The following is a 12,432-nucleotide window of genomic DNA, read 5'->3' as shown; positions in this document are numbered from 1 at the left end:
ATTGCCTGAGCCCACGGGTTCGAGACCCACGGGTTCAAGACCCGCCTGGGCAACTTGGCAAGACCTCAGCTCTACAATAAATCGAAAAATCAGCCGGGCGTGGTAGTGCACACCTGTAGTTCCAGCTACTTGGAAGGCTGAGGCGGAAGGATCACCACAGCCCAGCAGGTTGAGGCTGCGGTGGCTGGGAACAGCCACTGCACTCTAGTCTGGGCGACAGAGTGAGACTCTAACTCAAAAAAAAAAGAGGGGCCAATGCTTCTTCCTTCTGTTGACTCCTACCTCAGGTGGCTATTGGTTTGTGGAGCATTTTAGCTGCTTGGGTGCAAGGCTCTAAGTAAACACAGAGCACTACTGGCATTGCTGATGTATTCATAGGCATGAAATGAATGCATGGTTTAAACGATGTTGTTTTTCCTCTACTGGTAACTGATTCTCACCTGGCAGGTTGTTTTGGTTACCTTCCACATAAAAACACCTGACTAAGCTGGGCACAGTGGATCACACTTATAATTCCAGCACTTTGGGAGGCAGAGGTGGGAGGATTGCCTGAGCTTACGAGTTTGAGACTAGCCCAGGCAACTTGGCAAGACCTTATCTTTACAATAAATCAAGAAAAATTAGCCAGGCGTGGAGGTGCATGCCTGTAGTTCCAGCTATTTAGAAGGCTGAGGCGTAAGGATCACCTGAGCCCAGCAGGTTGAGGATGAAGTGGCCGTGAGCGTACCACTGCACTTCAACCTGGGTGACAGAATGAGACTCTGACTCAAAAAAAAAAAGTCACTTGACTACATTTCATAAGTGAGAAGAGTACTCTGTGAGAAGAGGCTTATGCAGGGTGTTTTTTTTTCCTATCTAATTAAATGGGATGAGATTACCTCTTTAGTGCTAGGTTTTTCCCTTGTTTAGAGAGAGATAGCAAGACATGACATATACTCAGAACTAGTTTAGTTCACATGGCCCCTAAAGATCAAAGACCTTTTTCTGTGACCCAATGGAAAATTTAGTTTTTCTCATTTTAGCCCCTTTTTACTTAATAGAAAGTTGTGATAACCTTTATTTTTATAACATTTTCTAAAGTGTTCAACATTTTATTTCAATGTTATGATTCACAAAAGGCAAAAAGAACACAAATTATATTTTCCACTTAGGGACTGCAAGATTAATTATCTCTTAGGACCATCCAGCAAATCAGTATTAATGCTTGTGATTCTGATGTCTAGTCACATGCTTTTTCCAAACTGTTGCACTTCTTGGGTACGGTGTGCCTAGTTTTTCAAGCCCCTTATGATCAGAAAAACCTCATAAATCATCAAGTTAATCAATAATAAATACATGTACTTTTTAAATAGAACATCTCAGGGCACACCAGTTTCCTGAGAATGAATGTTGTCTTTTATCTGTATCACTCATGACAATTTTTTTTCTACTCTGATGTGAAATTTTTGCAAAATAAATCACTCCTCAGTCCAAAAACTGAAACGTTAATTTGGACTTTTCTCTTGAACCATATACTCATTAATTTTTGCTCCTTGGGGAAATTCTTCTTCCCCAAGTTCTAAGTATTTAGAGTTTATATTAAAGGTAATGATCCCTTGGAAGTCAAGATAAGTTACATTTTCTCATTTTCTTCTCCTTTGGTACATTGCCTGTATCCCTTTCATAGCTGGTTATTGCTTGAAATACACTTTTTTATCCCTATGTTGTTTCCTTCATACCTTTTATTTTATTTTATGTTATTTTAGTTGGAGTCTCACTCTGTTGCCCAGGATGGAGTGCAGTGGCACACTCACGGCCACCCCAGTGTTTACCTGCTGGGCTCCAGCAACCCTTCTGCTTCAGCCTTCCAAGTAGTCAGAACTACAGGTGCACACTGCCATGTCCAGCTGATTTTTTATTTATTGTAGAGACGAGGTCTCATCAAGTTGCCCCAGCTGGTCTTGAACCCGCGGGCTCAATCCCCACGCCTCCACCTCCCAAGGTGCTGGGATTACAGACTGAGCCACCAAGCCTGGCCATCCTTCATACCTTTTAGATGATAGCAAGGCCTTAAATGCAATACACATGTCAAAAATTAACATGCTAGAACATCACAGCTCTAAATGGACAAAATTATATCAAAGGAAAAATCACATTTCACTCAGTTTCTTGATTTCATAGGTTACAGCTTTTCTTCCTAGCAAAGTGAATCTAACCAAGGGAGCAAATTTCACAATGTTAGTGTATTTGCTGTTTATTGAGCACCAGCTGTGTTCCAGGCACTGTGCCTAGAGGATATCCCTGGGAGCAGATTTGGTCCCTGCCCTCAGGGAGATTGCTGTCTAGTGAGTGCTGGAGAATTAAATGGATCATTATGGAGTGCACTAAGTGATTTGTTAGAAATGAGCACAGGCTTCTGTGGTATAGCAGAGTAGGAGGAATAGAGAAGGTGATACCTCAACTAAATTCTGAGGGAGTAATGAGAGCCATCCTATGAGGAAAGGTAAGCTAGAGCTTGAAGCCTGGCATCCAGCTGCCTCCACAACCTCTCTATATAACCTGGGGTAATCTACATCCTCTGTGACCTCAATTCCTTATCTGTAGATGATGATGATACTAGCAGACCATTGTGTTGAAAGGCTTTTCTTGATAATTGATGTGAAGTGCCTAGCAAAGTGCCTGACATGATTATTTCTTGCCAAGTTTTAATTATTATCAGTATTAATAAAAGGGAGTGAGGGAGAAGTTCTGGTTCAGGTAGTGATGTGGCATATGCAGATCCCCCTGTCTCTCCCAAACTGCTGGTAATTAATTATTGGTAGAGCAAGAAAGTAGCTAGAGATGAGGATGGAGAGGAGACAATTTCAGCGGAGGGGCAGAGGTGCAAATCATGTAAATGGACTTGGTGGTAGTGGATTAGAAGATAAGACCAGTTTTGATGCAGGTGTAACTATAATAGCTTACACCTTATTGAATGCTTGATGTGGTTCTTTGTGCTCACATATAAAACAACACCTTTTTGAGGTAGTAACTATTTTTATTCTCTGCTTACGAGTAAGGAAGATGAAATGTGGAGAGGTTAAATAGCTTACCCCAAATTCTATACTAGATCATGAGATGGAGCTGTGATTTGAGCCCTAACAGTCCAACTCCAACATGTGTACTCTGTATTACCTCTGAGTATAGAGGATGGAAAGACATGTACAGATTCCAAAAATATTAAAGAAGAATCAGTAGGATGTAATAATTGGGTGTGAGGAAAAGTAAGAGAAAGATGCCCCTTAGTTTTCTGGCTTGGATAGCTGAGAGGTCCTGAGCCTTTCTTGGGTTGAGGAACATCAAAGAGAGAAGCAGAGTCAGCACAGGAAAGTGTTAAGTTCACTTTGGGACCTGCTAGAGTCCAGCTCCAGCGTGTCAGGGTTTCCTGAAGGAGGGTTGGCGTTGGCACAGGAGAAAAAACTTGCACACTAACTCTGCTGCAAGCAGGACAAATGCTGATTTATTGTCTTTTCCAACTCCTTTTATACCCTACATGTTTTTTGTTTTCAAGGCAATCAGTTACAATTTAATGGACCGGACAGGCAATGTATCTTTGTTCATCCTGTTTTGATCTTAAAACATTATCATCCTAAACTATAAATTTTATACACTTCTAACATTTTTTAATGATTACCATTTCTTAATGTCCATACAAAACTTACTTATTCCTATAATTATTACATTATAAATCACTACCAAGTTCTAAGCACTATGATTGTCACATAGATTAGCAAGTCACACCTGTGACCTTCTCACAGCAATTTGCAACTAGCTGGGATAAAACAACATTTTCAAGGTTTCTTAGCCACAAGTTGGCCTGACTAGTTTTCCACAATGTTACACCTGGTATTTACAATCTGCGTCAATTATCCCCTGCCAGGGAGAATGAGCTTTAATGTTTGTAAAACAAAGGTTCTCCGGGGCTCAAGTCATCTTAGTCACAATCCCTAACCAGAATTACAAGCCTCCTTAACAAAGGGAAGTAAAGGCAAGAGTGCTATAATATTTATGTAATTGTTAATTTTTTAACCATAATATGCCACATGTAGAAATTAAGAAATTAAGTAAATATAATTTTTGCATTGGCGCTCTTCCTAAAAATACAAACTGTAGCTTCTCAAATTTCTCCAATTAGTCACCAATCAGAAGAAATAAAATCTTACAAGTAATTATCTACCTGCACATGATATTTAAATCTCTATTGATAATTTCCTGGCAAGGCCAGTGAGTTCCCTGACAAACATTAAATCAGGCACTTTCTGGTTTTTTACAATTTTCCCAACTACAATGTTTAATCAAGTGATTGCATGGTTTAATACCAGGAGGCCGGGGACATGGACACCTAGGGAGGAATTCAAATGAAGGAAAGGTAATTTCTCATGAATTCCCCTCTTGCCTTTTTGCAAGGGGTAGTGGAGGTGTGAGTGGAATTTTGCTTTCCATCCTTGGACTGTACAGAACTGTTCGGCTGCACCAATAACAAAAGTAGAAGAAGCAAGGGTCTGAGCTGCCCAGGTTTGCTTTGCAACCCGGGGTCTTCAGCCCCCTGGACTTTCTTAGCAGGCAGGCCTCCATGGCTGGCTCCCAACAGGGACCCATTGATTTGGAGGTGACTTTGAGTCATTGAATAAGCATTTGGATATTATGATCTGAAACTCAATGAGTGCTGGGCTAGAATTACTGACTTAGCTGTAAGCCTATAGGTAGTAGTTGAAACCAAGGTAGTAGATATTCTGCTTACTTTCAGTTTCTCTATAATGGGATAGAATTTTAAACTCACATTGCTTGCTTCTTTCTTCATTTATTTATTAAGCTAATTTTATCATGCTTCTACTATGTACAAAGCAACTAAATTAGTAGTTGGAGATCTATATATGAATAAGCTATAAAATGTGTCTTTAAATTAACATGATCCATCTGGAGAGATAGAAAATCAGTCACGATATAGCTGTACATGTGTAAAATAGAAATTTGTGCAAAGTGCTATGGAAATGTATAGAAGAGACTGGCTGCTTATGAGACTGGAGGTGGGGGGAGGTGTCACAGAAGTAGCATTTGCCATAGATCTTAGAGAATGAAGATTTCCCTTTTCTTAGAGACGGGATGGAAGGACATTCTGGGGAGACCAAATAGCATGTACTAAAGTGGGCAGGCCTGAAAGAAACCTGTGTATCCAGGAATGGTGAGCAGCTAGGCATACTTGCCTAAAGAGGAGGATACAAGGCAGGTGATAGCCTAATGTAAAGGACTTTTTATGTAAGCTTCCCCATATTTGGTCTAATTTAGTGCAGATTCTCTGATCTCTGTGTCTGAATTCCTCAGCTTTAGGTTACTTAAGTTTAGTAAAGAATTTGTTAAAAGCAGACATCCTGTATTTTTTCTCTTTTCTTTCAGTAAATAGTTCTCTTCTTTTGGTACAGTTCACATACCTGCCCTTTGATGTTACCATAAAAACTTCGTCTAGGTTCTGTTGCTCACTTGGCATTTGTTTGTTCCTCATGTCCACGAAAATAGAAAAGAGCCATGACAACCATGTTCACCTTTCTGAGGGGTTGACCTTGATTGTAGCACAGAGCTAGATGTCTGTGACACCCTGGCATAAAAGGCAAAGTTTTTCATTGTAATTTATCAGTTAAAATTTCCAGATTAAGGTTATTTAATGGGCTTACAAAGGTTTGAGGGGAAATCTCTCGCTAGTTAAAGTGAGACAGTCAATGCTTTCTCCATACAGGCCTGCAGAGATTTTCTCATGTTAGCCCAGACCCATAGTAAAACATGGCGAAAATCACTACAGTATGAGAAAGACCAGCGTATCCGACTGGAAGAGACCCTCGAGCAGCTGGCAAAGCAGCATAATCACCTGGAGAGGGCCTTCAGAGGAGCCACAGTGCTGCCAGCAAACACTCCTGGCAGTGCAGGTTCTGGTAAAGGTAAGACGCTTAGTTCTCAGGTAGCCTGTTCTAATATGAGCCAGGTGGTTTTCTGCAATTGACAGAACTCCAAACTCTACAACCAATGACTCGTATATAATGAAATTAGAACCATTGATTTCTTCTGGTATTTCCACTACTTTCTACCATTTGTTGCTGTGTTTGTGGTTGGTATTTAGAAGAGCCTGCTATACCAGGCATTTGGTAAATATAACTACAGCAAACAAACAAGACTTTTCTCCTTGTAGATCAGTGCTGCTCTGGCAAAGGGGACATGAGTGATGAGGATGATGAGAATGAATTTTTCGATGCACCTGAAATCATCACCCTGCCTGAAAATTTGGGCCACAAGTAAGTTATCCTTGATTATCAAAGAAAATAAACATATCTGCCATCAAAAGATTATAAACATTTCAGTGAGAGTATCATAATTGTTGACGTTTATTAAGATCTGGTCCCTTTTCCTTAATAACTGGAAAACTGTTAGCTTTTTTACATGAACAAATTTTCCAGGGATATTTAAATTCATACCTATTCTAAGTGTTGTCATTTGATCACCTGTCAATATGTTTATACAGTGTACTTGCCATTCTGCTTTGTAAAGAAATGTCGAGGAGGAAACTCTGGTTCTGGTCTTTGTTCTAATTCTCTTGCATTTCTTGTCCATACAGACGTAGTGGTAGCAATATCAGTGGTGCCAGCAGTGACATCAGCCTTGATGAACAGGTAACTCTTATCTGGGAGTTATTAGAGGTGAGGAACTTGGGGTTTTAGTCCCACAGATTTGTTTGTGAAGTGCTAAGAGAAACAGAAAATACTGATATATATATATATTTTTTTTTGGCATGGGGTAAGAGAAAGTTATAAATACCAAATTTTCTGTTCTTTGTGGATGATTGAATGGCTTTGTTTTTGCTCTTAGTACAAGCATCAGCTGGAGGAGACCAAGAAGGAAAAGAGAACCAGAATACCATATAAGCCAAACTATAGCCTCAATTTATGGAGCATTATGAAGAACTGCATTGGAAAAGAACTCTCTAAGATCCCCATGCCGGTGAGGTTCTGAGGTTCTGCACATTCAGACTACTGCTAGGAGGTCCTCTTGACCTCAGTGGGAAGTGCACTGATGTGACGGCCCCACCTACTTGTGTGGCAGTGTGTGACATAGTCTTTGTTAACCATCAGAGTCATAAACTATCCCTGAAATTTAGCTCTTTAATTTTGTCTATGATCTGATGTGTTCCCAGATCACCTAGAATTAGATGCATGTATGTTCAATAATAGTTTGGGATTTTTTCCTTCAAATTCCTATGGTAGGTAAACTGGGGGCTTGCAAAGGTAAACCATAGTTTCTGCTTCTAAGAAGTGTGTAGTTTAAAAGAGACAGACATGAAAACAAGCAGAAAATATTATTTTCTATGATAGTGTCATGGAAAATGCTACACATACAAGAGTTTAGGAGCACAGCAGCAAAAATAATTCATTTCAGCCAGAAAGATAAGGACTTTCTCCATAGCAAAGATGGTGTTTGGTCTGACCTCCTGCCTCCAGTGATGTCTTCCTCCAATCTGTTCCCACTGCTGCCAAAGTGATGTTTGAAAAATTGCAAATGTAGTCATCACTTCTCAGCTTAAAATTCTTTACTGGATCTTCATTGTTTTGAGCACAGACTGCATTCCATGGGCTTGGTGCTTCCCTTCCATGGAAAAGGCTCTGCCCATACACATCCAGAATTCTAGTCATTAAGATTACTTTCAGGTATTCAGAGACATCCTGTCTTTTCCCTCGGGACATTTGCACACACTCTTTCTGCCTGAACTTTCATCAGTTCCCCAACCCTTGCTACTTTTCTTTGGGATTCAGTTACAATGTGGTCTCTTTCGGCAAACCTTCTCAACTATGTCCTGTGAGGATGAGATATCTCTCCTTTGTGCTCTAACAAATTCTATTGTTTATGCCCCGCAGTGTGTATCACTTGCTTGTTCATTTCACAAGCATTTTCAGAGTGCCTACAGTTTGCCTGGTATTGTGCCAGTGTATCAGTTAGGTGTAAGTTCCATTTAAAGAAACAAACCTGGAATCAACAAACTGAGGTCCTCAGGCCAAATCTGGCTGCCATCCATACAACCCATGAGCTAAGAATGGTTTTAATATTTTTTAATGGTTGAAAAAAATCAAAAGAAGCACAATAGTTTGTGACATGAAAGTTAGATAAAATTCAGATGTTAACTTCTATAAAATTTTATTGGCGCACAATGATACTCATTTATTTACGTACTGTCTGTGGCTGCTTTCATCCTACAACAGCAGTATTGAGTAGTTGTGATAGAGACCATATGACATTCAAAGCCTAAATATTTACTATCTAGCCCATTACAGAAAAAGCTGGCAACCCCTACTTTAAACAAATATTGTCTTAAGTCTTCTTGTGTTAAAGTCCAGAAGTTGGTGGTCCACAGCTGGTACCATACTCTATAGTGTCAGGACCAGGCATATTTCTGTCTTTCTAAAAAAAAAAATTTTTTTTTTTTAGAAAGGATATATTAAGAGGAGAGAAAAGCTCCCAGAGTAGAATGGAACCTGAGAGGGTTGCCCTCTAAAAAGTTTTTTTTAATTTATTTTTATTTCCTATGGAAACAGATTCTCACTATTTTACCTAGGCTGGTCTCCAACTTCTGGGCTCAAGTAATCCTCTCACCTTGGTCTCCCAAAGTGCTGAGATTAGAGTCCTGAGCCACCATGCACAGCCCATTCTTTTTTCTGTCCTGGCGCCCTGCTACTTGTGACCTCAGCCCCTAGGTTTGAAGTGGATGCTTCAGCTTGAGCCATCAGTGTCTCATTCGAGCCAGCCAGAAGATAGAAAAAGACAAGCAGGTCTGCCTTTTAAGGGTCCTTCCTGGAAATTGCATAAATCATTATCACTTGAATCACCATGGCCAGAACTTAGCTACATGGCCACAACTAGCTGGGGAAAAGGCTGGAACTTCTGTTCTTGGTGGGATGGCCTATAAAATGGGGGTTCTACTAGTTGTAGAAGGGGAGAATGGACAGTGGAGGTTAGGGTAGCTGCTGCAGGTTCTGTCCACAGCCATCTACTTGGCATACAGAAATACAGGAAGCATTCTCCCTGTCCTTTTGGGGCTACAGAGCATGTGTGGTTTCTGCCTCTTCAAGGACTGTGTTCTTAGTCTGTAATAGTCTATATCCTTGATGCGTAGCTCCGTACCTAGCATGTATAGATCATTCAGTTAATGTTGAAGTAATCAATTAGCTGGGTCTTGGAAAACAAGTTTATGGATAAGCTAGGATTTTTGTTAGAAAAATGTTGACCTTTAGATAAGAAGAGGCCATGAGTAAGCACACACTAGAAAAGTCTAAAATAATTGGTTTTCTGGGGTTTGAAAAGAACCCCCACTTGCCTGGAGCACTGGGTACTTTGAAGGAAGTAGTAGGAAGTTGGGCTGGAAAGATATGTCCTTGCAGTCTCAGAAATGCCGTTTCTGCTTAGAAATAACTTTGGGGTCTAGGTGACCTCTCCGTCCTCCTTTATCATTAGTTCCTTGTTGACATCGCCTTTAGGAATTTGCAGTCATGGACCTGTTTGCCTACAGATTAAGCCTGCACCCTTCCCCTGCTCTGTGCTGTGTCACAGGAAAACTGATCCCTCTAGGTGGTGTTTTTTTAGGCTTCCATGTCTGCTGGAGTCTGACTGGGCTCCACCAATGCAAGACACCAGTAGGAGACTGGAGCTGTGGAAAGGGTATTTTTCCTCTACACGCTCTTGGGCAGTGCTCTGGCAGCAACTGTGTGACTCTAGTTTTCACTGGACAGGCCTCACCTTCAACCCCCACCTCTGCAGACTGCCATAATACCACTGCTTCTCTTTGTCCTTCCAGCCTACTGATGGTTATTGCCTCCTGCAGTTACTAACCTCTGGGTTGTCTTTTTTTAGCTGCCCAACTCTTCGTCAGCTGTATAAGCTGTATAACTGATTTCCTGCTTCTTTCCACTTTAAATACTCAGGTTCATTTGTTTCCCTGTTTGTCCTCTGAGTGATAAAATGACCATTATACAAAGCTTGGCACTTATCAGAGAAACTTGTTCCTGGTACAGTTGTTGGTAGGCAGGGCTGTGTATGTGTGAAAAGCAGTGATAGCTTAAGGATGTGCTGATTCTAGTCCAGGCACTGCTGATACGTCTAGTAGCCACCATCGGAGTGCACCACCCGTTCCCAGTTTTCCTCAAAATGTATGGGAGTATTACTTCACGTTGCCTAAAATTCTGCCACTGAGAGATTTGTCGGGAGTGATTAATTAGCACCCTCTTTAAAAAAGACCTGAAGATTACCCCTTTTTAGTTCATCACCTCTCAGCATGCATTTATCTTGTGATGCTACTCGTCTCTGGATATAGGGAAGATAGTTTTGGAGTGTGGCGTGTTGTTTTTGTAGGTCCTATTTCCCAAAAGATGAGTGTGTTAATGTCGGTCCTGTGGTTCTTTGTTCATTGGAAAATGTTCACAGGGAAACATTTGGTATATATCTCAGAGAAAAAACAGGCTCTTATATTTTTAGAATATAGGAATGCATGGAAGTAATGGTGAAAAGATTAATAATGGTTATCTTTGGGTGAAACATTTCAAGTAAATTTTTTTGTTATACTTTATTTTCAAAGTTTTTTATTGTGAAAATTATACTAATTTCACAGTTATGGGGAGAATAGTAAATATTAGCCTAGCATATAGTTTAGAGTTTGGTAGATAAGAGGGTGAACCAAAATGCAGAAGGAGAATTGGGATATAAGAAAGAAAATTTTATTATTACTGTTTTTGTTTTGTTTAAGTTGGAGTCTCTCTCTGTTGCCCAGACTGGAGTGCAGTGGCATGCTCTTGGCCACTGCAGACTCGACCTCCTGGGCTCAGGCGATCCTTCCGCCTCAGCCTTCCAAGAAACCGGAACTACAGGTGCACACTACCACATCCAGCTAATTTTTTGATTTATTGTAGAGACGAGGTCTCACCATGTTGCCCTGGCTGGTGTCGAGTCCGCAGACTTGGCAGTCCTCTCACCTCGGCCACCCAAAGTGCTGGGATTATAGGCTTGAGTCACCACGCTCGGCCATATTATTTTTTTTTTTTAACTGAAATGTTATGAAAGGCTAGAACCAATCAGTAGAAAAGACTTTTTTTCCTTCCTTCCTCTGTTCTCTGGACTTGTAACTTGGGCTAGCAATATTTAAGCTTGTTCGGCCACACTGTTGATTAATTTATGGGCTAGCTTGGGAGCCTAACTTCTTTTTATAGCAAATTTTTAGGTAGTGAAATTATGTAAAATTCCAAACAGTTAATTTAGAAGCTAACTTTTTTAGGGGGTGGAAAAGTAGGAAGCATGAGCATTGCTTCTCTTGTTCACTTCTCTATAGTCGGTGGATAGTATTAGGGTAGGCTATGTCATGTAGTGTAAGGACTCAATAAATATATTTATGGAATGAATAAGTGAATGAACAAATATCTTCTCCCCCAACAACGACTCCCCACATCCCCCACACCCTTTTTTCATCCAGTAATTGAGTGCCTTAAGGTGGCTTTAAAATTGGAAAGGTAGCAAAGTGTGGTGGCACATGCCTGTAGTTCCAGCTACTTGAAAGATTGAGGCGGAAGGATCACTGGACCCCAACAGGTCAAGGTTTCAGTGGCCTTGAGCTTGCCACTGCACACCAGCCTGGACGTCAGAGTGAGACTCTGACTCAAAAAATAAATAAATAAAATTAAAAATACAAAAGATGAGAGCGTTCGTAGCCTTCTCTCAGCACCCATCATGAATACTCCAGGTCCAGAAACGCAACTGTCCAGTCTCAGAGAAAGCATCAGAATCCTGGCCTGATGCAGAAGTGAACTGAGACTTAGCAATTGTCTAGTCCAGGGTGAAAGCTAATTTTTTTTTTTTTTTTGAGTTGGAGTCTCACTCCTTCACCCAGGCTGGGGTACAGTGGCATGCACGCTCATAGCTACCCCAGCGTCAACCTTCTGGACTCCAGTGATCCTTCCGCCTCAGCCTTCTGAGTAGCTGGAATTACAGATGTGCGCTACCACGCCCAGCTGTTTTTATTTTTTTGTAGAGACGAGGTCTCACCAAGTTGCCCAGGCTGGTCTCGAACTTGCAGGCTCAGGCAATCCATTCACTTTAGCCTCTCAAAGTGCTGGGATTATAGACTGAGCCACCAAGCCCAGCCGAAGCTAATTTTTATAATGCCATCTTTTCATTAGTCAGGACACACTTGTACTTACAATTTACTACCCTTTCTTTCTCTGAGAATTTTAAGTACCCAACTTTCTCTCTGAGTGTACTCATAGTAAAATAAATTACTTTTAAAAAAAAACTCAGCCGGCTTGGTGGCTCAGCCTGTAATCCCGGGCTTTGGGAGGCTGAGGTGAGTGGATTACCTGAGCCCGTGGGTTCGAGACCCGCCTGGGCAACTTGACGAGA

At 41.0% G+C, this 12,432-nt stretch overlaps 1 protein-coding gene across 1 annotated transcript in view; it reads left to right on the top strand.

The window, feature by feature from the left end:
* The window catches only part of LOC103274395 (oxysterol-binding protein 1), a 32,454-nt gene that overhangs the window by 3,723 nt on the left and 16,299 nt on the right, over positions 1-12,432 (top strand). The window contains exons 3-6 of the mRNA XM_008071851.2: positions 5,750-5,948; positions 6,197-6,299; positions 6,620-6,674; positions 6,871-7,002. Coding sequence (XP_008070042.1) covers positions 5,750-5,948; positions 6,197-6,299; positions 6,620-6,674; positions 6,871-7,002 — 489 coding nt within the window. The remainder of the gene's footprint in view (positions 1-5,749; positions 5,949-6,196; positions 6,300-6,619; positions 6,675-6,870; positions 7,003-12,432) is intronic.

This window comes from Carlito syrichta, unplaced genomic scaffold, assembly GCF_000164805.1.
Source record: "Carlito syrichta isolate Samal-C Ts95f unplaced genomic scaffold, Tarsius_syrichta-2.0.1 Scaffold314765, whole genome shotgun sequence".
Lineage (NCBI taxonomy): Eukaryota > Metazoa > Chordata > Mammalia > Primates > Tarsiidae > Carlito > Carlito syrichta.
Note: the sequence above shows the minus strand (reverse complement) of the source record. Positions and strands in the feature narration are given on the sequence as shown.